The 22,119-nt window shown below is 59.0% G+C and overlaps 7 protein-coding genes across 7 annotated transcripts; 3 read left to right on the top strand and 4 right to left on the bottom strand.

The window, feature by feature from the left end:
* Positions 1–457: 457 nt before the first annotated feature.
* On the bottom strand, positions 458–3,631 carry CMQ_1851 (snare-dependent exocytosis protein; the record flags this gene model as incomplete). The annotated part of the gene is made up of 3 exons (XM_014314777.1): positions 458–1,218; positions 1,276–3,455; positions 3,513–3,631. The coding sequence occupies 3 exons, from the start codon at positions 3,629–3,631 to the stop codon at positions 458–460; spliced, it is 3,060 nt and encodes a 1,019-aa protein (XP_014170252.1).
* Positions 3,632–4,648: 1,017 nt separating this feature from the next.
* On the top strand, positions 4,649–4,950 carry CMQ_1952 (uncharacterized protein; the record flags this gene model as incomplete). Its single annotated transcript, XM_014314878.1, has 2 exons — positions 4,649–4,737; positions 4,803–4,950. The coding sequence occupies 2 exons, from the start codon at positions 4,649–4,651 to the stop codon at positions 4,948–4,950; spliced, it is 237 nt and encodes a 78-aa protein (XP_014170353.1).
* A 1,076-nt stretch (positions 4,951–6,026) lies between these two features.
* CMQ_1934 (c6 zinc finger domain containing protein) lies at positions 6,027–7,965 on the top strand (the record flags this gene model as incomplete). The annotated part of the gene is made up of 2 exons (XM_014314860.1): positions 6,027–6,068; positions 6,262–7,965. 2 exons carry the CDS (start codon positions 6,027–6,029, stop codon positions 7,963–7,965), a joined length of 1,746 nt encoding a protein of 581 aa, XP_014170335.1.
* Positions 7,966–8,594: 629 nt separating this feature from the next.
* Positions 8,595–10,067, bottom strand: CMQ_1873 (proline iminopeptidase; the record flags this gene model as incomplete). The annotated part of the gene is made up of 1 exon (XM_014314799.1): positions 8,595–10,067. The coding sequence occupies one exon, from the start codon at positions 10,065–10,067 to the stop codon at positions 8,595–8,597; it is 1,473 nt and encodes a 490-aa protein (XP_014170274.1).
* A 649-nt stretch (positions 10,068–10,716) lies between these two features.
* Positions 10,717–13,022, bottom strand: CMQ_1965 (RNA processing protein; the record flags this gene model as incomplete). The annotated part of the gene is made up of 4 exons (XM_014314891.1): positions 10,717–12,138; positions 12,188–12,454; positions 12,528–12,910; positions 12,971–13,022. The coding sequence occupies 4 exons, from the start codon at positions 13,020–13,022 to the stop codon at positions 10,717–10,719; spliced, it is 2,124 nt and encodes a 707-aa protein (XP_014170366.1).
* A 646-nt stretch (positions 13,023–13,668) lies between these two features.
* Positions 13,669–15,685, top strand: CMQ_1955 (uncharacterized protein; the record flags this gene model as incomplete). The annotated part of the gene is made up of 2 exons (XM_014314881.1): positions 13,669–14,683; positions 14,757–15,685. The coding sequence occupies 2 exons, from the start codon at positions 13,669–13,671 to the stop codon at positions 15,683–15,685; spliced, it is 1,944 nt and encodes a 647-aa protein (XP_014170356.1).
* Positions 15,686–16,786: 1,101 nt separating this feature from the next.
* CMQ_1882 (type 2 phosphatidic acid phosphatase) lies at positions 16,787–18,322 on the bottom strand (the record flags this gene model as incomplete). Its single annotated transcript, XM_014314808.1, has 2 exons — positions 16,787–17,825; positions 17,898–18,322. The coding sequence occupies 2 exons, from the start codon at positions 18,320–18,322 to the stop codon at positions 16,787–16,789; spliced, it is 1,464 nt and encodes a 487-aa protein (XP_014170283.1).
* Positions 18,323–22,119: the final 3,797 nt, after the last annotated feature.

The following is a 22,119-nucleotide window of genomic DNA, read 5'->3' as shown; positions in this document are numbered from 1 at the left end:
TCTTGACTACATTGCAGGCATGGATGGGTCTTGACGCAGGGCTTGCAACGAACAAACAGAACAGAACAGCAGCAGGAACAACTTGTGTAACATACTACCCCTTCACACCCGCCACGTTAGTGTAGAGACAATGTGTCAATGCTGGCGGTCTTACGAGTTTGCTTATTGGCGTCAGAGATGGGCGGTGCTATAAAGCAGTACTTGATGCGGCGAACCGCTTCTGGCGAAAATTGAGCGCCCAAACAAGAAGAGTAGCCAGCCAGTAATGTATTTGTTTGTGTAGGACACCGAGCTACAAATTTTAGACCTTGCTCGACTGTTTCGGCAGGGACATACAACCAGAGATCTCTACAAAAGCACGCACAATTCTCCATCAGAGCTTGGCCCGCTGTTTACGTTCTGGGATTAGTAAGCAACCCAATTGCATCCTGTCAAATTGTTCATCCTTGTCTAACTCTCATAAGAACTTGCTCTTGACAGCGCCCATGACCAGGCTGCGCTTCTGGTTCGACACGTACTTGCTGACGTCGTCGGCCCAGCCCTGGCTCTGTTCCTGCAGGTTGTCCATGCCGTCGCTCACAAATGTCAGCTTCTCGGTCCGCTCGTTGAACTGTCGCGAGAGGTACTGGCCCCAGCCCTCCTGGCCGGTGCCGGCTCTCTGTAGGCCGGCCTGTCCGGGTGGTGCACCGGCTCCAGTAGCGCCCTGATGGCGGGCGATGCGAGCCTCCTCAGCAGCGGCTGCCATCATGCGGTTGCTCGGCGGCCGGTCGGGTCCGCCGATCAGCAGGTCGAGATCTAGCGGCGACACATACTGCGTGCCCGAGATCCACTGCAGATTGCTAATGGTCGGACGCGGCGGCACGGCTAGGTCTGGATTGACGAGCGTATCGCCCGGCCCGTCTGGACCTCGCACGGCACCCCACGACGATACGATGACCAGTTCGGATGGCCCAGTCCAGCCAAAGATGTCACCGCTCGGCGAGACCACGGCATCGCCCAGACGTGCGGCATCCAGCTGCGCCAGCGGTGCCCGGCTGATCTCCTTGAGTCCCGGTAGCGTGAAGGCCCGCGTGGTCCCGTCGCCGAACATGCCTACCAGCGCGTGTCCGTGCAGCTCGTTGTGGACGACCTCAGCTGCGTAGCAGAACACATCGTCAAACGATTTGGATGCGCCCTTGGCAGCTACTGGTCGGAAGATGCGAGCTTCGCTTTGGGTGGCTGTACGTGTTAGGGCGGATGAACAAAAACAAAAAGATCAGACGACAACACACTCACCAACAACCAAAGTCCCATTCACGTGCTGTCCACTGCGAAGACCAGCCACGGCTGCGCCTGTTGCCACGGCCGAGACGCCGGTGTCGGCCACAATCGGACAGATGGCCACGATCTTGTCCTTGAGGTCGGTCATGCCGGCTAGCTTGGCCGTGTAGCCGTCAGCCGACGGCAGCAGCTCAAACGTGAGCAGCTTGCCCTGCTGCGTGCCGACCAGACAGACGAGGCTGGAGTAGGACTTGCCCTCGAGCGAGAGCACGGCAAACTCAGCCACGACCGGGTAATCCTTCTTCTGGCCGCTGCTGCTGCTGCCACTGCCATGTCGGCCGCCCAGAAAGGACGACCGCTTCTCGGACTTGGCAAAGTCGGCCAGCGCGCCGTGGAAGATGAGTGACGGCCCGCGCAGGTCGATAATGGACAGAAACCCGTTCTCGGACCCGGCCGCCACGAAGCCGACGTCAGACCCGGCCACCATGCTGACCGGCCCCTGTAGCATCTCGTACAGAACCCACGGCTGCAGCCCGTCCTGCAGCGAGTCCTCGGTGCGCTTGCTGATGTCGGTGAAGCCGCCCGGGTTGGATGGCCCCGCATTGGTCTTGTTGCTGTCGCCGCTGTTACTGCCAAACGTCCGGTTCGTTCCCCAGCGGAACAGCACGACCTCGCCAACCCGCGTGCCGATGGCCAGCTCGCCCGTGACTGCAGCCAGCGACAGCGCCGTGATCTCGACGTCACGATCGCGCGCCACTGCCCGAGCCACGTCCACCTGCAGCACAGCCGGGTTCTCGATCTCGTCGCCGTGGCCTGCGTCCCAGATGCGCACCGTGCCGTCGGCGTGGGCGGTCTGCAAGATGTTGCGACGCTCGTAGCGGCGCCGTGGCCTCGGTGCCGGAGCACCGCCCCGAAGCAGCGGCTCGCCCGTGTTGCGTGTCTCGGTCAGACCCAGCCAGCGGTCACGGGCCATGGTGGCCACGGCGTACTGGGACACGAACGGGGCCACAAACGAGATCGACGGGTGCAGCTGGTTCGTCGGACTGATGGGAAAGCCCGATGGGAAGCTCAGCGTCAGCATCTCGCCCGAGCTGAGCAGCGTGAAGACGGCAATGGGGTCGCTGGCACCGTCAAAGTGCGGCGTCAAGCGCGGCGCCAGACAGAAGCCGCTGATCTCGGTGCCCGGTGGAATGGGCAGCAGCTGCTGGCGCTTGCCGCGGAAATGGTCCGAAAGCATCTGCCACGACGACGTCGCATACACCGGCGTCGGGCCCAGATCCAGAAAGGTCAGTCCCTTCTCGGGCGCGTCAAAGGCCAGCCCACCGGCCACCAGAAGTGCCGTGTCATCCGGGTTCTTCTTGCAGCACCAGGCGATCTTGACAAACGGATCCAGCAGCCGCGGCTTCGTCGGGCCCCCAGCACTGGCCTGATCCACCCCGGATGCGTACAGTGACCGGGCCAGCACCACCCGGCCGTCCTTGGGGTCCCAGAAGACCAGGCTGCCGTCGTCGTGTGCCGTCAGCACAAACGTGCCTGTGGGGTGCCAGAGCGCCTGAATCAGCCGTGGCCGTCGCTCCACGTCGGGCGTCTCGCCGTTGCCACCCGGTGCTCCGGCCGGCACCACGTACTCAAAGTACCGCGTTGCCTGCTCGTGCTTGAACGAGTAGATCACCGCGCCCTTCGAGTAGCCCACCAGCAGCTTGCCGGCATCGCGTGGGTGCAGCTGCAGCGACACGAGTCCCATCGACGCCGTCACCATCGTCGACGACGTGGCCGGACGAGCCCGAACTCGCCCGACGTCTGTCGCGTCTGGTCGCGTCCGCCACAGATTCGGCACCCGTAGAGGTGACAGCCGCTCACGATCTAGGTCGTAGGCCACTACCTCGCCGTTGCTCAGCCCCAGAAAGGCCCAGTCCAGCATCGGATCTGTCGCCATCGCTGCTGCCGGTCCTGCCGACACCGTCCCGGCCACCCGCTCGCCCGTGTCCAGGTTCCACAGTGCCAGCTCGCTCTTGGCGTCCAGGCTGACCAGCCTGTTCGCACTGAACTGCAGCTGTCGCAGAGACGCGCCGCCTTTGGGCTGGATCACCCGATGCACGCGGCCCTGCCCGTACACGTAGATCGTGCCGCGTCCAAACCGTGACTGCGTCGTGCCCACCGCCAGCAGCGACTGCACCGGGTCGTATGCGAGACAGCTATACCTGTCAGAGCACGGCCTAGAGACTGGCAACGCGCCGAGAACAAACACTCACCTGATCTGAGAAGCCACTCCGTAGCGAACCTGCTCTTCGGGCGTAAAGACGCCTGGCAGAATGCCGGCCGACAGGTCATTCTGCATGCCTGCCTGCTTTCCGCGGATAAAACTCGCCATCGTCGCTTGCTTTTCCGCCCCGAGTCGGATACATCAGTCGCTGGAGACGGGACAGAGAGAGGAGGAAAGGGGGCCGTTGAGCTCCGACGTCTTTCGCCCTGGTCTTTGTGATGGTGGGGTCTGCAGATTGTTGCCGGGGAAGGCGCTAGGGACAGGCGGACGTCATCAGTCGTTGAAGAGTGGAGTCACGTGACAATGATCCGCCCTGGAGTGGAAATAATACCCTCTTCCTACGGAGTACGAAATCCGCCAGTTTGGACGACGCGCACTGCGGGAGAGGGGACGCCCCTTCTGATGGGTAAGAATAAACTCCGGTGTTCAAAGTAGACCCACGGATATGCGCACAAAAACGGCAGAGCATCAATGCGAACCAACGTCTGCCGGGGAGTGGGCCCGGTAGACCAGGCGCCAGGCCCGGGACCCATAAGGTTACCGGGACTTGCAAAACTGATTCGGGTTTACTTTTGTCTTGTGACTCCTGCTTGTAAGCTCCCCCAGGTATATGCATGCCAAGATGGAACGGCCCTGCCTTGTATTGTGACATCTGCTTGTAATTATCCCAGGTTGTGTCCACGCCCAACCATACAAAATGGGACTTGGTGAGGTCTGCGGAAACGACAACGGCCAAAACGAGAAGAGCCCAGCTGGTCTGAAGACGCATGCAAGGCTGGACTAGGCTGGCACCATCAGACTGGCACGCCGAGCATACAGAATCTCTGGGTCCTCCTTTCGTCGGCTCCGACAAAAGACGAGAAGCCTTGGTCCTGGGTCGTTGCGCTCCTTTTCCTTCCTTCCCTTTCCTCCTTCCCCTTCCTTCCTCTGCTCGGACGTCTGAGAAATATGTATATATTGTGGTCTTCCCAGACCTTGGGAAACCAACATCTTCCCACTTACACACAACACTCTTCATATTTCCAGTACAACGCCAAACATCTGTTCTTTTGATTATTTTGCAACAGATCTACTTGCTCTCATAGGCTTTACTCCTTCAGAAAGCTTGTCACAGAACTGTAGGCCATGGCTCAGAGTGTTGATGCCGGCGAAGTGACCACAGACAACCAGCAGTATGCCTCGTCTGTGCAGGTCTGCAACGGCAGCATGAACGAGTAAGAGCCTCGTCACTGGCTTTGAAAGGTATTCGAACACAAGACACGTTCGCTGACTGAAAAAGGGGCCGTCAAACAGCGTCAGTATCCCAGGAGGACTCCCGTCTCCGTGCTGAGCGCCTTCGGACTTTCACCGAGGACACGAGTGGCATCAACGACCGCTTCATGGCCATTGCCAATGCCCCTAACAATGCGGGCGGCACTGCTCCCTAGCGGCGACAGGGGGACTCGGGGGGGTGGTGAATTGAGACTGGGATGAACGACGTACTGGGACAATGCCGGCGCTGTCACTTATGATAGAAACTAATTGAGAGCGGTTGCCTTACTATTGGTATCGTCAGGACCGGGGATCGACAATTAAAGATAGCAAAGTGCTTCATCTTGATCCACTTGCGGACTTGTGACGAAATCAGAGGGGCGCAGAATGGCTCCGTTTTCAGTCTGTCGAGTGAGAATGGTCGGGGAAATGGATGTGCTGATACCATGTACAGAGCACGTAGTAGTGACGGGTTGTTCCTGACCGCCTCGCCGTGTGGATCTGCGACCCAGGCCACCGGGATCATACGAGTAGCGCTTACGGGATATGTACATGGCGTAATCTTCCTGGTAATGAATATGATACGTGGTCCGGCTGGTTGGGACAATGCATAGGGGCTACCTATTTATGGGCTGCTCGGATCGGCCGTTTCCTGCTAGTGTTCTTATCAGCTTCTGCAAGGCAAGGCAGCTGGAAATGACTGAAACGTGCAGGATGGGCAAGCTAAGAACAAGCGAAATTTGGGTCCTGCAACGCCCGATTTAGGTGGGTGAATTGTTGGCATTTCAATCAGGGGGTGCGCAAACATTGGACGTTGCGCCCGGCTGTTCAAAGCGATTCGGCAACCCCGCTGCTCAAAAAAAATACTGTTACAGAGTACAGAGTACTCCGTAGCCACATATCCAGGATTCCTAACTTTCAAAACAAAGATAGCCAATCAAGCCTCCTGGCCCACGGTTACTTGCAGAAATCCATCTACGGTGTGCACGAAATTCATAAGGCCGAGTCCGTGGGTCTGAATGTCCCTTCTGGACTTTGGTCCTCATTCGGCACGCTGGCAACAGGATGGATGACTAAGCATAAATGAGAGATGATTAAGCCGCATCCGTTCCGCAATATCCGCCGATCCCAAGAGCCGCGGGTCTGTAGGCCAGCCAGCAGGACAACATCCGCCAACTGGGAGCAGAATGAACGCGAGCGGGCGCAAGCGATCGCGCCTAGCGTGCAACCCATGCCGAGAGCGCAAGCGCAAATGCGATGGCCACGAGCCGTGCGCGACATGCACGGCCTACGGGTACGAATGCACGTACGCGAGTGCGACACGACAGCGGCGAAAGCGACCGCGGCAGCCGCGGGTAACGGCGGCGGAGACGCTGCGGATGACGCCGCCGGCGGAGCGAGCATCAACAGCAGCAGCAGCAGCAGCAGCAGCAGCGGCGGCAGCAGCGGTGGAGACGGCGGTGGACGACGGCTGCGGGCTGGCACAGCGGCTGGAGAGCAACTCGGGAGCGGCATTTGTGCGACGGCTGGGACTGAAGATCGACCCGGCACGAGCGCCGAAGCTGAACCTGTTTGGATGGAACGTGGGCGAGCGGCAGCTGTCGATGCGGCTGAGCCTGAGCGCATCGACGCCGGTGCTGTCGGTGGTGGAGATCACGTCGCAGGAACACGTGCAGGCGCTGGCGCAGTTCTACTTTGACAAGGTAGACCCGTGCTACGGCTTTCTGAACGGACGGGTGTTTGCCGACCGGCTGGACCGGCGCTTCCGCCAGCAGCAGCAGCAACAACAACAAGCACCAGCCGAGCCGGACGTGTACGACAGCGTGATCGCCGGCGTGGCCGCGCTCGGCTGCCTCTTCTCGCAGGGCGCGGCCACGCTGGCAGAGCTGCAGCTGGTGCGCACGGCATTCCACGCGCTGCATGCACAGCGGCTGGCCGGGCCGCCTGGCATCGACCTCATCACGGGCTGGGCGCTGCGCACGGTGTACCTGCGGCTGACCGACTCGCCATACGCCGTCTGGATGGCCAGCTGCACGCTGATGCACCTGGTCGAGGCGTCAGGACTACACGGCAGCAGCGCTGTCATGGCGGCCACGACGGCCGTCGCCGGCGAGGTGGACCTGGCCGAGCCCGAGAATAGCGGTCCCGGGTCGCCGCCCGGCGACGGCTACGTGGACCCGGTCATCGCGGCGCGGCTGCTCGGCATCGCCCACCACCTGCACGTCTGGACGTCCTTTGACCTGGGCCTGACGCGCGTCGCCTTTCTCAAGACGGACCTCTCGCTGCCGCCGCTCTGGGGACAGGGCGAGCCGGAGGACGAGCCGAGTGGACGCGGAGAGGCTGCGTCGGCCACCCGCCCCTCGGCCGCTATCGGCGACGCCACCGCCGAGCTGCTCGGTCTCCTGCCGATGTCGGTGGATCTCGATCCCGCTCGTCCACGTGACGCGGCCGATCTCACGGCCACGCTCGGCCGCCTGCTCGCCGGCACCCACACGCTGGCGCCGTCGGTTCTGGCCCAGTGTAATCTCGTCCTCTGTCTGCTTCGACGCTTCCACACGCAGCACCTCGACGTGGCGCCCGAGCTCGAGGCTCGCGTGCTGGCTCTGCTGCGCCGCGGCCTCGCCTGCGCCCGCGATATGGTCCTCAGCTGCAGTCCCTGGCACCAGGCCTCCAACGTGCCGTTCCAGACCATCTGCATGCTGCTTGTGCTCGACACCCGCTCGTCCCTCGCGCTCCTGCCCGAAGCCATGCAGACCCTCGGCCTCGTCGCCTCCGTCTACGATACCGACCGCATGCGCGAGGCTCACAGCGCTGCTCGTCTGCTCGTCCGCCTGCATCAGCAGCGCCGCCGCGACGACCTCGCCGTCCTCGGAAACGCCCTCCAGCGCCAGTCCGAGCCGCCCGTCCTGCCCGTTCCCGCCCAGTCTCAGACACACTTGCCGCAGTCCCATACAGAGACGCCGTCGCAGCCACACATACAGCCACATATACAGCCACACGTTCAGCCACATACTCAGCCACAACCGCTCCCACAGCAGTCCTTACCCCTTCAGCTCGACCTAGGCCCCAGCGAGGAGGAGTTCTCTTGGCTTGGCGCCCTCGTGTCCGACCTGCCCGGCCTGCAGCGCGTCGATCTCGAGCAGTTCTTGTCTACTGATCTGATCGACGATCCCTCCCTTATGGGACTGTAGCATCTGCTGAGTCTGCTTAGTCAGCAGATCGGCAATAAACTGTTGCATCCAAAGAAGAAAAGTGTGTAGAAGCCAATCCTGTCAACGTACTCAGTATATACACATCTGCATGCACTAGCCCCATGGCCACCCACGGTTGTGTGCCGAACGGTAACAAGCATTGTTAACCGTACCCAGCCGACCTAGCGGGTATTGCGGATCCAAGCGGGATGCCATTCAAGACAACGTCTGACAACACCGAGTCAGGCCAGTGAGGATGATGACAAAGATGTATATGTATCGTACATGTCAGTCCTTTGGCTTCGTCCTGGCCCAAAACCCTTCCTTATAGCCGTAACCCGTCATTTGCATGTCTCTTCCGCACATAGAACAATGTCAACTTGACCCATAATTTAAAGACGCAGTCTACCAGGTGAATGTATCTTTCACCTAACCGACCATCTAGAACTAGACTGTGTTCCCGCACAAGACTACGGCCTCGTCTTTGCACAATCAACCAAAAAGTCACGTGAACAATGGACTTACACGGCTGAACGGGTATTTGGGAAACCAATTATAGGCGATTGTCAAATATACTCCACACGGACGTACGCAGGAAACTCATAGCAAAATCAAAGCAGAAACACCATCTACGCCTCCGGAGCACGGTCGCCTACGTGATGCAGAATGCTCCAGGTCCACGGCAGCACAATGTCGGGACGGTCCTTGATGGCCGTGTGCAAGAGGTCGCGGCTCTCGTCGTAGCGCATAGCCCCGGTCGCGTGGTAGGTCTGCCGGCCGAGCGCGGCGTCGACAAACATGTCGCGCTCATAGGCGAGCGCAGCGACAGGGACCGTGTTTGCGCGCAGCCGCTGGGCGTCGAACAGCGGGTCCCAGTCGGCCTTTTGGGCGAGCAGGTCGGCCACGGCACGCAGCGGCCGCAGTGCCGCGAACTGGCTATAGTGGAACGGATAGACATGCTCGCCGGACAGGTAGATGCGCTCAGACCGGAAGCGCTGGGCGAGCTGGACGTCAGCTCCGCTGCAGGCGCGCGCGAGCGGCGTCTGCATCGGATCCGGGTCCCGGTCCAGCTCGCCGCTGGCCGGCAGCCACCAGTACTGGTCGAGCGAGCGGCCGACGCGCCAGGCGGACCAGCCGGCCTGGATGCCCGGCTCGCCGTAGATGGGCTCGTGCAGGACGGCATAGAGCGGGCGATCCTCAAAGCGCAGCCAGCCGTCGATATGGCGCAGGGTGGCGACCGACAAGCTGCCTTTGGTGGCAATGTCCGCCAGACAGCGCTGCAGCTCGCGGTCGGCCCGCTCTTCGCCATCCATGGTGCCCAGTGTGCGGCCGAGACAGAGAAAGCGCTCGGCCGAGAGGGTGGCGCCACCACCGTTCGGCATCGCGATGGCGTTGCCGCCGTGCGTGACAATGTGCTGCACGATCGTGCGCACGCTGGCAACGTGCGCGGGATAGCGGTCGTAAAAAGCGTCACAGGCCCGGATGGTCGACTGGTACGTGTGACCGTAGACCACATCGGGATGCACGCCGACCGGCGGCACGGCGCCGGTGAGGAAGACCTCGCGCAGGCCCTCGGGATAGAAGGACAGGTACGTGAATGCGAGCCAGCCGCCATACGACTGGCCAACCAGCGTCCATGTGCGGCCGGGCCCCAGCAGCGTCTTCCGCACTGCCTCAAGGTCGCGAACAATGTTGTCCTGCCGGAAGAGCGACAGCAGGCCGGCCTGCTTGTCGGCCGGGCAGCCCTGCAGCGGCGGCTGGTTGGCCCTGATCGGCGTGCTGCTCCCGGTGCCGCGGTAGTCCATGTAGAGCAGCTGGAAGCCCAGGTCGAGATAGAAATTGTTGATGTCTGTCTGCATCGTCGGCGGGTTGTCCGAGCCCGGGCCGCCGACGAGATAGACGGCCACTGCTTTCTCTGCGGCCGGCCGCAGTCCAGGGGCGTCCTGCTTCCCTGCGATCACCCGGACGGTCAGGCTGATCTGCTCGCCGTCTGGCTGCCGGTAGTCCAGTGGGACGCCAAACTCGAGCTCGCTGACGCTGTAGCCATTCTTTTGGAGAGCAGAGCTCTGGTGAATCTTTGCAGGGGGAACGGGCAGAGACATGGTTCAATATGGATGCGATGCAGAGAGACGAGGCAGCCGGGCAGCACAGAACGGCATGTTGCTATATACCAGGCCAGACAAAGGCTTCTCCCCCGCGAGGACCGAGGCACACCGAGCGGCAAAACATGATCAACCGCATCGAGCTGGCTTTGAAGGAGACAGAGACGTTGGGCCGTGTAAGAAAGGCGGGTGGCACAGCCAACTGCACAGCCAACTGCACAGCAGACCAAGACCTCGCTGAGCGTTGTACGCAGGGGAGCGTTGCGAGTGTATCGTTCTTTGCTGTTTGGAGACTTGATAGCAATGTCATTTCATTGTCGTCTTTATTTGTAGATTCGATAGTCGTTGTCGCCCAAATAGGAAAGAAAGCAGTGCATGGGAGTGCATGGCCGAAACGGGAAGGCAGGGGGAAGAGGCAAAGAAGTGCGTTCTTTTTTTAATTCAAGGCCACCAGTTCCCCCGCTCGTTCTTCTCTCACAAGACCTGACCTAAGCGAGCTTGCAGCCGACGCCCAGCACCAACCGATCATAGACCGGAACACACAAAGGCTGATAGGCCTGGCTTGTCATCCAATGTTCCCGAAAAGGCTAGACCGACACCTTTACACATTCCTGGTCGTACCGCATGCGTTGTCGAGAAGAAGATTCGCTCAGTCGCCGTTGTTTCGGCCAAGATCCCGCCTCACTCTCCACACCTGCGATCCGACAGCCCTCTTTTCGTTGCCATGCAGCACCTCCACCCACGGCATCGCCTCGTCGTCACCGTGTCGGACCTCGTCGCCGTCAGCCTCGGCCTCGACGTCTGCTCGCCGTCGGTACAGCTCCTCCGTATATGCCCACGTGGGCGCGTCCTGCTTTCCCGACACGAGCACGACGCCAAGGCCATCTTGGCGCAGCACTTCGGCCACGGCTGCGGCAGCCGACACCGGCGTCAGCAGCTGCAGCGTCTGCGTCGTCGTGTCGATGCCCCGGAGCAGTGCCACGCCCACGGCATACGAGTGCAACGGGTCCAGACCCGTGCTCTCGCTGTTCACGATGCACGGCAGGCCTTCGGGCGAGCACACGACCGGCAAGCTCTCCACGCCGTCATCCGACCAAACCGCGGCCGCCCGCTCGACGGCCACGATCGACACCACCGTTCCGTTAATAGCATCGGCCAGCAGCTCCGGCCCCGGCTGGTAGTCGTAGCACAGAACGCCCAGGATGCCGCTCTCGGGTCCGCTTGCATACGGCACTACCCATGGCCGCACGGCCGTCAGCGGCGTCGGGTCCCACGAGAGCCCGTCTTTGGCTTCTTTGTCACCCAGATCCAGGTGCAGGTACGACATCGTCTGCATCGCTCGCAGGTGCTGTGCCGTCCGCGACGTGTACTCGCTCGGCTGCGACGGCAGCGCCACCAGTGGCACGTCCACATAGGCCGCCCGCAGCCCCTGCATCGTCTCCTCTGGTCCGTCCTGTGACATGTACACCACCCGGGATGGCCGCATGCGTCGTACCAGCTCGGCCAGCACGTCCAGCCCCGTGCCTAGCACCCAGCCCGGTGTGTTGATCACCAGCGGACAGCGCCGCCCGCCTTGGTCTCGCTGGTCTCGCTGGTACGCCCCGTACAGATCCATCACGCACGCAATGTAATGTTCTGGGTCGCTGGCCAGCGATGCTGCCGCTAGGTCGTGGGCCCGCAGCCGCTGGACGCTGCCCGGACTGCCTGAGCTGCCCGGACTGCCCCGGCTGGCCACGTATGGATGGCAGAACGGCGGCGACAGGTTCGGCTCGCTCACTCGTACCAGGGACACCGTTCCTGGTGTCGCAAACTCGGGCTGTCCCGGGTCAATGTCCAGCATCGCCACCGCGCCGCCCGTCGAGGCCTCTTCGGTCAGTAGTCGATTAGTCAGCAACCTTGAGAACGTCGACTTGCCCGACCCCTTGGGTCCACACACAAAGTATACCCCAGCCCCTCCGGATCGCCTGCTGCCGGTCCGCTTGGCTGCTGCCAGCTCTGCCATGAGCTTGTTCCACTCTGGAGGCGACACCAGCCCCTGTGACCGTGTCGTCCCGTCTTGCGGCGTGTACAGCTGTGAGGACGTCAGCATAAGAGAGATGGCACGAGCAGAAAGTACCCACTATTTGAAAGGTCTCCTTGGCCTCTTTTGTCTCATTCCACAGCTGACCAAACACGGGCGCGAGCCGCTCCAGCTTCCGCAGCCCGGCCGCCCCGAGGTGAGGCACCAGCGTCACGGTCGCCTCGTCGGTGCACCGCACTATCGGCAGTGCGTGGCACTGTGGCGCATGCACCCAGTAGGCCTGTCGCCTTGGCCGCAATGTTGCGCCGGCCACTGTCACCTCACCGCTGCCGACAACGACGCCGTAGCTTCCCAGGATGACCAGTCGCTGTGTGTGTGTAACATATACCGAGTCAGCATCTGCATGCGTGTCCATGCTATCCAGCACCTTCAACACTCACCTCTCCCTCGGCCAGCTTCAGCCGCATGCTCCCATCCGCCCGATGCCGACAGTTCTGCTTCGTCGGCCGGAACGTGGATCGCTGCACCGGTGCCTCCCGTCTGGGCTTGAAGCCGGATGGCTCATCTGCCGTCTCAATTGCCTCGGATGTTTTGGTCGCACTGGCTGGCCTGCTATCCGGCTCTGTCTGGCCTGCTGGCCGTGTCGTGCTGTCGTCATCCGGACCGCTGCTTCCACACGACTCGCCTGTCGGAGCAGCCTGTATCCCGATGTCGCCGCCCACGACTGGCACCTCGGCCTTCTGCAGCAGCCTGCGACGCAACGCAAAGGCGCTCATCGCCGGGGCTGCAGCTGCTGCAGTAGCAGCAGTAGAAGTGGCAGCAACTGGAAATGACAGCCTATCAGTAACATGAGGACTGCTTCATCCTACACGGCCGCGCTTACCTTGCGTTTGTGGCTCTGTCTCGAGCCGTCTCTTCTTTTTCGTTACCGCCATTCTCGCCGACACATGAGCTGTGGCTGTTCTGCCGTCCGTTTGCGCAGGCTGCTTCCCAAGACAGAATTGTCAGTCAAGGCGCCAAAACCTGCAGAGTGGTCGACCCACTCTTCTCGGTGTAATCAAGCCTGTCAAACAGAACAAGCTCGACGGCTCAATTACAATCCCAGCCTCCTCTACGCTCTCAGCCAGATTGGTCGTACACTTCACAGCCGTGTCATCTCAAAATATTGTCAAAATTCAGCACGAGCCATCAGCCTGCGATGAGATCCCCGGCCCTGCATCTCTCACCTCGACAGACTGAATTTTTGGCGGTGAGGCGTTTCTGCCACCGTTTTGGCTCGAGCTGCCGCCTTACACCAATCACAGCGCGCATTCACCCCCACCTAGACTTATTCTTCCCTACAGGGGATTTTTTTTTGTCGCGTTTTAAATTTTCTATCAAAAGATCCGAGACGAATAAAGCAAGTTCGCTGCAATAGCCAATTCCGACTACGTTCTGAGAAACCTCTCACAAGTGCCACTGCATCTCCACCAGACTTCCAGCCCTACAAAAACCCGGCCGAAGTGCTGTCTATCGGAGTCTGCGCTGAGAGAAAGCAACACATAAACTCCAATCGATCCAGCTGCCATCTATTGCTGTGAAATGGTTGGCCCTAGGGCTCCGATAGGCTCGTTGACGGCCCACGTCAAGGGCATCAATGGGTGGATGGGCAGCCGTCCGTCCGAGACGCCGAAGGCGTCTCTCTCCAGCCTCGGTGGTGCTGGTGGTGCGCTTGACGACAGCGACGGTGACTCTGACTCGAGCAGCTCGGATGACGATTCCGATGGCGGCAACACGGCCTCGTTTCTCCAAAAAGTCTCAAACGCCGTTCGTGGGGGCAGCGCGAACGCCATGCCGCCAGCAGCAGGCAAGATCCAGGTCAAGAGCAAGGCGAATGGCATCAGCACTCCGGCGCACAAGGCCGCTGTGAAGAAGAGCGAATCCAGCGCCGTCAGCGACTCCAGCGACTCAAGCGACAGCAGCGACAGCAGCGACAGCAGCGACAGTGACAGCAGTGATTCCGACAGCGAGAGCAAGAGTGGACAAGACGCTTCTCCCTCCAAGAACGGCAAGCGGAACAAGTCCCCGGCAAAGCCAAAGATTGTGGCCGCGACAGAAAAAACGAGGTCGGAATCCTCCAGTAGCAACAGCAGCAGCGATGATGATGACGAGGAGCCAGAGAAGGGAGATGGGGAGGAGAAGGAAGACGGCCAAGATGCAGAAGAGGAGGACGCGCCGCAAAGAGAGGCTGCCTCAAAGGCTGTGGCCGTTGCCACACAAGCAGAACCGGCCAACCCAGACAGAGATATCACCTCCGAGTTTGCATCGCAAGGCTTCCAGCTGCGGAAAGCCAACGACGAGATTGATGCCTCGGATGTGGCTAAGATTTTCCGCCAGGCCCAGCGGGAAGGAAAGCAGCTTTGGTACTTCACCGCGCCGTCCTCTGTGCCCATCACCGTGGTCGAGAAGATGCAGATCCCGCTCGATCGTGCCCAGAAAGGCCTCCCCATCCTCAACCACGACGGCCAAGACTACTCCCTCAGCTTTGACGATGCCCTCTCCTCCAAGACCATCAAGCTGATGATTCCCAATAAGGCTGGAGACAAATACTCTATGCGTTCGTGTCATCCCGTCCCTGTTTGTCCATCTGGTCCCATCCCCAACTGACTAACACGATCGTGTGGCGACAGACCGGACGATCGACCAGACGATGCACCTGAAGCGCGTCACCCACTTCTCGCACGACGACGACGAGGCCGGACCAGCCGAGGCAGCAGCTGGCCGCCCGCTCACAACAGCGCCGAAGCCGCCGCGAGCCCAACCACCTGGCCTCAAGACGCGCTTCCTGCCGATCGGCGTCAGCAAGACTGCCACCCCGAAGCCGTCACCCTCGGTCGCCACCTCGGTCTCGAGCACCACGAGCGCGTCACGGAAGCGGAAGCTCGCCGCCCAGGATGGTGCGGATGCCGAGTCGGACAGCACGTCTGTCACCAGCGCCGCCTCCAGCGCCGAGCCAGACCCGAAAAAGGCCAAGAAGGCCAAGCCGGCAGCGACGACGACGACGACGACAAGAGTGACTCCCATTGTGCCGCCCGTCCCGACGCTGGCCGTGGCTCAGGAGGCCGACGCCACGCCGATCAGCGGTGCCAAGAAGTCCAAGAAAAAGGCTGCAGCAACTCCTGTCTCTGCCGTTGCCGCGACGCCCTCGACGGCCAGGAAGCAGTCGGCCATCCTGCCGCCACCTGTGTTGGGTGTCACCCCGACCGTCCCCTCGACCCTAAAGACGGCGGCGGCGTGGGAGCCCAGCAGCAGCCAGATGGCCCTGCCGCTGTCGTCGCAGTCGTTCCAGATCGACACGCCGTCCAAGGTCGTGCTCAACGGCGACAGCCCAAAGAAGGACAAGAAGAAGAAAGAGAAGAAGCAGAAGGAGGACGTCTCGGCGGAAGCTGGTGCGCCGGAAGAGGCGGAGGCGGAGGTGGAAAAGCCGAAGAAGGAGAAGAAGGACAAGAAGGACAAGAAAGAGAAGAAGGAAAAGAAGGACAGGAAGGACAAGACGGTCGAGACTCCCGTCTCTGCCGGCCCCAAGAAGGTGACGCCGGTGCCGATTCCACACCACTAGAGAGGGCTGTGAGAAGGGTGTATCATCTGGCTGAAAGCTCGTCTGTTTTCCTTCATTTCTTGGGCATGGCGGTCTATTCTGGCCGAGGGGAGTACAGGCGTCTACGGTTCGCCTCGTCCGTCTTTGGGGTGCAACGGCAATTCGAGAGACGAGCATCATGTCCGCATCTGGCCAGCTCTTCTGTGTTCATTGCCTGCTTTGTAACCCAACCGTTCTATCTATTGCTTCGATAATAAGAACATTGTACATGTCATACGTGTAGCACTCGATGAACGATTTGAATTGGAGTATGATTTGTCATTGTACACTTTGTCTATGTTTCACATTCACAAGCAAGTCGTAGAGAAACTATCGTCAAAAGCGTCGCCAAGTTCAGCCGCTTATTAACTATAACGAAAATAGGGCCCATCTTCTCTCCCATCCTCGCACCCATTACGACTGGAGCCTCGTGTCCAGTCCTCGTCTGAGCCAACTCCCAACCGGCCGCCTGCCGGCTCGCCAGAGTCTCACGGCTCCAACCCCTGCTTTGATGGCGCCCTAAACCGTCTGGCTCGTACCCCCTCCATTCGTTTCCACGTGGATAGTTTCCCAGAAACATCCAAAAAAATATATATATATATCGAAAACGACAGGCCCTGATATGCTGGTTTGAGGTCTGGAATGCATTTCCAAAGACCATGAAACGACTGTAAATCGCTCGCCCGCTTTCCTTGTCGTCGAGATGCATTCCAACTCCTTGGAAACCGCTAATGCCAATTAAACGAATGCAACGCACACGTGCGTGTGCCTTTGTGTATGTCTCGGTACTCTTTCAAACACCCCGTCTCCCGGTTGAAAGTCCCAATAACCACGAAACGCCATAAACACCTCTCGGCCACCCCCAAAATCAAGGACGCCTGTATAACGACCGGCTTGGCTCTCCCGTCCTCAACGACAGATTGTCCTCGGATCGCCCCTTTCGGACGGCGAAAAGAAAAAAGAGTAATTATGCGAAGATGAAATATTCCCTCAGGCCGTGGCTAGCCCTCGCGCGGAATATGCCTCGAAATATGAGTTCGTCTCGGAATATTAACGTATTAAGTAAGTTGTGCCACTTGACAATCACCCGACAACGGCCACCTCGGCAAGCTCGGAATCGCGGACAGTGTTGCCGCCATCCCAGACATGCCCTTGCGGTGTCATACCGAAGATGGTCACCGGGCGAAACTCTGCTTCTGGGGTGATCGGGCTCATCGTCCCCGGGCTGCTCTGTCCGCGGCTGGCGCCACTCACGCTGCCGCTGATGCTGCCGCTTGCCGAGCCAGTCAGACTTGTTGCGAAGCTGGACGTGCTGCCGACCGTCCACTCATCACTGCGGCGGTTGAGGTTGTGCTGTGGGAGCAGATCGATATCAAATCCTTCGTACGCGTTGTAGGAGTACTCGTCGACGATCGAGCGGGACTTCTCGCCAACCTCAATGTACTCGTACTCCCACCGGTGGCTCTTGTCAAGCTGACGACGCGGCAGGAAGTAAGCACGTGCGACGTAGTAGAAGAAGGCAGAAAGCAGACTGCCGGCAACAAGATCGACAGCGTAATGGTGGTTGAGGTACATCGTAGCCCACCAGATCCAGCCGCAGTAGCCGACAAAGACGACGCGGAAGCGAGGGAAGCAGTAGCTGAGAAAGAAAGCCTCCAGGACCGCGTCGGCAGCGTGAAGACTGGGGAAAGCACCGAAAGGCACAGGTGCCGTCGAGAAGCTGGTGGTGTACATGTCGATGCCGAAAAGCTTGTCTATGCGGGCCAGGCCAGCGGGCGAACCGGGCATGCCATAGTGAGCAGGCGACAGACCGTTCGCCAGCTCGTACCACGGCGGCGTGCAGGGAAACACCAGCTGCGTCGTAACACCGATCAGAGAGAGGTAGCCAAAGCAGCGAGCGAAGACAGGGACCGTTCCGGGAGCAGCGAAGAAAAATAGAATTGCCGAAGTAAAGGCGGGGAGGGCAAAATGGAAAAGGCCGTACGGAATCCAGGCCAACAGATCCAGAACCGGGTGGGTGTGTGCAGAGAGGATATTGGAGAGGTTTGCGCCGTACAGGACGTTCTCAAGCGCCGGAAGAACCTTGACCCAGATGTGAGGACGATATTCGACCGGAATGAACCTGTTACGATTAGCCAATGCGAATGAAGTCGACGACCGGTTCGGCCGGAAGTGAGCGCCACGGATGTCTTACCGACTGCAGAAGAAGTAGAGCAAGTAGGCCCAGATCGAGACACTGGGGAGAAAGAACTGGCGTGTTGCCGGCGCGAGAACGAGGAAACTGTAGCCGACGACAATGGCGATGCACACCGGGAGAGGAATGGAAGCAATTACGAAAGAGAAGATGACGAAGAGAATGGTAATCAAGTATTGTACGTCGTAGAGGCTCCACCGATGCTGCCGCAGGTGGCGGAAACCATCCACGGGGTTGAAGGAGATCTGAAGAGCGGCAATCGTGTTTGGCACACCCTTTCCACTGCTGCTCTCTGGGCTGACAAAGTAGCGGGATTGGGTGATCAAACGCGGCTTTGGCCTTCTCTTGGTGCGACCCATGCGGTATTTGCGCGGAATGGGATTCCAGTGGGAGAGGGTTGACGCGGTCGGCCAAGTGAAAGCCATAGTTGGCTTGGCTTTCGAAGAGAAAAGGGTGTCGAAGAAATCTTGCATTGCCGATGCTTTCAAGGACAGAGGCCACGAGAAAGTGAGGGAGATGCAGACGCGGGGTTGACTAGAATTTCTTCTGGTGCGAATCCGAGAACGAGATCAGTCGAGAGGTGATGCTCGCAGTCGAGGACGGCCGGATGGTCGAAGGGAGGGGATTAGGCGGTCGAGGGGAAGACCGTGATGAGGTTGGAGAAGAAATGCTACCAACGACGTGACTGGCTTCGCATGGTCCTTGCTTGAATTCCAGACTGTTCAGGTATCAGGAGTAAGAGGAATTGCGAGACAGAAGAAAGAAAGAGAGGGAGGGAGGGAGGAGAGGAGAGAAGAGAGGGATAAGAAGGGAAATGAGGGAAGGGTGTGCTAGTAGAGAGAAGGACTCAAAAGGCGAGGGAATTGTGAGAGAAAAACGGAGACCCAAGAGTTAAACGGAGGGCCCGGGCGCTGGGCTGGGGCGGGCTTCGGGGACAGAAGTAGTGGCTATGCGCCGATTGGCAAAGTGGAACAGAAGAGGTGGTGAAAAAAAGCTAGTCGCGCTAGCGGCAGCGTATGCAGGCTGGCAATTCGCCTGTTGCCGGGGGGCGTAATATTACGTCGCCGGGATGCAATGTCATCATAAAATGCCGGTCAAAGTTTCAGGATGGTGAAAGCAGAGCCAAAGGTGCAGAGTAAGATAAGATGCATGGTACGGTATCTTACGGGTGAGATCTCGTGCAGGAAGAAACGGAAGAACGAGGCCAGAGTTTGCCAGTGAAAGAGCGCGCGGATTATTCAGCAGAGAAAAACCAGAAACGTGTCTTCCATGTCTTCCAATGCCTTCTACGCGACAAGTCACGACCATCGCAAAGAGGGCTCCGGCCGCGATTCGTAGCTTCGGGATGTTGAATCGGCCGAGGAAGAGACATCTGTTCGCACGCGCTGCTGGGTAAGCAACGAGGCCAGGCCGACGGCGAAGACGGTGTGACCATGGCACCGCCTGCACTAACGGTGCAGAGACGGAAGAGAAAAACTGGGTCGGTCCACAGTTAGAGAACTATCCCGTCGGGTTTGCCAATATTTGGCGGCTCCGTTCCGTTATGCCGAACAGGGCAAGGACCTGCTGGTGGAGGTATACGTTGTTCGAACCCAAGCACAAGAAGCTGCGGTTACTTTGAAGGTTTGGGTGTGCAGCTCGTCAGTCTAATTAGGACGGGACGTTGTGGTTTCATTTGCGTCTCTGCATCACTGCAGGCAGCCTGCCACTGCGAATGGTTATGTAGGTCTCTATTCGATGATTTAAATCCGATTCCCTAGGGGGCGGCCCCCAGAAAAGGAGCCAGGCCAAGAAAAACGGCCATTTAGCGTCTCGCAAGCGCCTGTAGTGCGGCGCATGCACGGGCTGTGTTACTATGTAAGACATGTCTGCTTACTGGTAAGCTCTGTAAAAATGCCTACAAGCCCATGGCAATCTTATTTCCTGGACACTTTTAGGCCTTGGCCCCCTGTCCTTTGCGCCTGTCCGCGTGGCCGCCACACTGCGTGACGAGATGGCGAGTAAGATACGAGTGCTGTATGTAGGCTGCCATCCTACCATCCCCGTTTCACATGCGACATTATAGACACAAGTACGACAGCTTGCCACAGCAGCACGCAAATGGGCCCGCTCCCAATGTTTGACTGGGCAACGCCCAGCCTGCCCAGTTGCGACTTGCTCGTATATGCTTGTCAAACACCCAACCTCGTCGTCGCAGCACGACTGTTTGGCTCTGGTTTGAAGATGCTGTCACAGCATGCGCCCCTACCTCACGTGTGTCTTACGGCGTGTGGGTAAACCCAATCGCAGCGGACGAGTAATTACTCCGTGGCGCCAGGACCTCACATGCCAGTGGACAGCGTCCCGTGGCCCGATGGCAGTTTCAGCTGTACTCGTACGAAGTACACGGCGAGAAGCAGTCGGAGAGGCCCAGAGGCCCAAAAGATAGGGATGGCATGCCAAGGCTGATGGAGCCTGACTTCGGTCATTGCGATTCGTTGTGATGGGCACAATAACGTGTCATCGCCACCTCGGAGCCGTTCCGTCGCTTAACTTTCGTCTCTGGGGACAAGCACCTGTTTCTCTTGAGTCTTGTTCTCATTCGCCTCACCCGGCGTCTCGTCCCGACGCCGAACCCCAGGATTTTGAACTGTGAAGTGGAGCAGGCAGCATGCTTTGGGATTTGATTATCTCCGTCTGGGTCGATGAAATATCTCATTTAAACACGGATTGTTATATCATCCCGGTTTAACAAATTGGTGCTACAGAATTGCCGTGTATTAGAGTTATGACACGCGATCCATAGCTTCGGTGCCGCTCTCTCTCATCTCTATCCACCAGGCAGTGCCGTCGACCTACCTCAGAACCTGCTCCGTACGGCATCTTACTGCTCCGTATGTACCATGTATTATTAGCAACTTCTGGCACAATGGCGGTGGATGCAGCGTGGGGCCGAAATGTACGGAGTATGAGGATACCAATGCGTTGTATCCTGCCATACCCTCCGTACGAGTACTCGTACGTATCGTACATCAGGTGCAGAAGCCGAGGCGATGTCGCATACGAGCAATATTGCACCTTGCATCCCTTTTCTGTGAGTCGGACGCGCTCGGTTCGGGCAAGGGAAAGGCCGTCAGCTCATCAGCATCAGCGATATCATGAGCGAAGCATACAGATGGGTCAAATTGCCCATACTGGCCAGTTACCCGCCACACCGTCCTTGTTCACGATAGCAGAATATCCCAGCATTGCTCGACAACGGAAATTGCGCTCGGGGGCCATCAATCGACTATGGAGCAGTCTTCGCTGGGAAAGGAGACGCCTTATGCCATGGGCGGCGCGAAGCATTGGCCCTACGTAAAAACTGGGCGATCAGCATTACTCCGTAGTTAGTGTACAGACAGACAAGATTCTTGGCAGCGGGTCTCGTGAGATGAAGCGCCTGACTCGGCAGCCAATTTGCAGACGGAGCAAAGATGTAGCATATCCTCCGAGTACCAGTCGTCTACATCTCCGTGCGGCGCATGGTATTTTGGTCAAAAGCAAGCGTCTCCGTACGAATGAATATTCCACATAGCGGCCTGGACATCTCCGATTGGAACGGCACACGCACCATTGGCCGGCGTGCGGGTTTGCGGGTTTGCGGGTTTGCGGATTTGCAGACTGCCCGCCAGTCTTACTGCTCGTAGTATTTATTGCTCTTGACCGACTGCGGAAGAAAACCCTTTCGACGAAAGCAAGTATCATGCGGTTCTGCAAGGCGAGCCCAATCTGGACAGTCGCGTGCCGACGATTGGGCAGAGATGTGCTTACTCGTATGCATGCAGCCTGGTAGATCAAAGTCTTTCACTACCAGCGATACCCGCGAGTCATGCACACAGATTTGCCTCTGGCGGCCTTGCTAGTCTGCAGATGCACTTGGTCACGCCGTAAACCAAAACCAAAAAAAAAAGGTAACCAAAAGTTCGATCCAAAAACGAGAACTCGTCCTTGCATAGCGTCTCCATACAAACAGTAATACATTCCGAGCCTTCCGGTATGCACATTTTCATTGGCCAGTGTTCGTCCCCTCAAGATTCCGCGGTCCATTCGAGGAGCGGAACGGTCGTAACACGGGTTATCATTTGCAGACTATCGCTGCAGGCAAGAGGATCCAGGCCGTTGCCCGTCAACCCAAGTAACGAAAAGCAGACGGACGGCGTTGCTCTACGCTTGTGCAATAGTAAGATACTAGCCATTCCAC

Source organism: Grosmannia clavigera (assembly GCF_000143105.1).
Source record: "Grosmannia clavigera kw1407 unplaced genomic scaffold GCSC_168, whole genome shotgun sequence".
Classification (NCBI taxonomy): Eukaryota; Fungi; Ascomycota; class Sordariomycetes; order Ophiostomatales; family Ophiostomataceae; genus Leptographium; species Leptographium clavigerum.
Note: the sequence above shows the minus strand (reverse complement) of the source record. Positions and strands in the feature narration are given on the sequence as shown.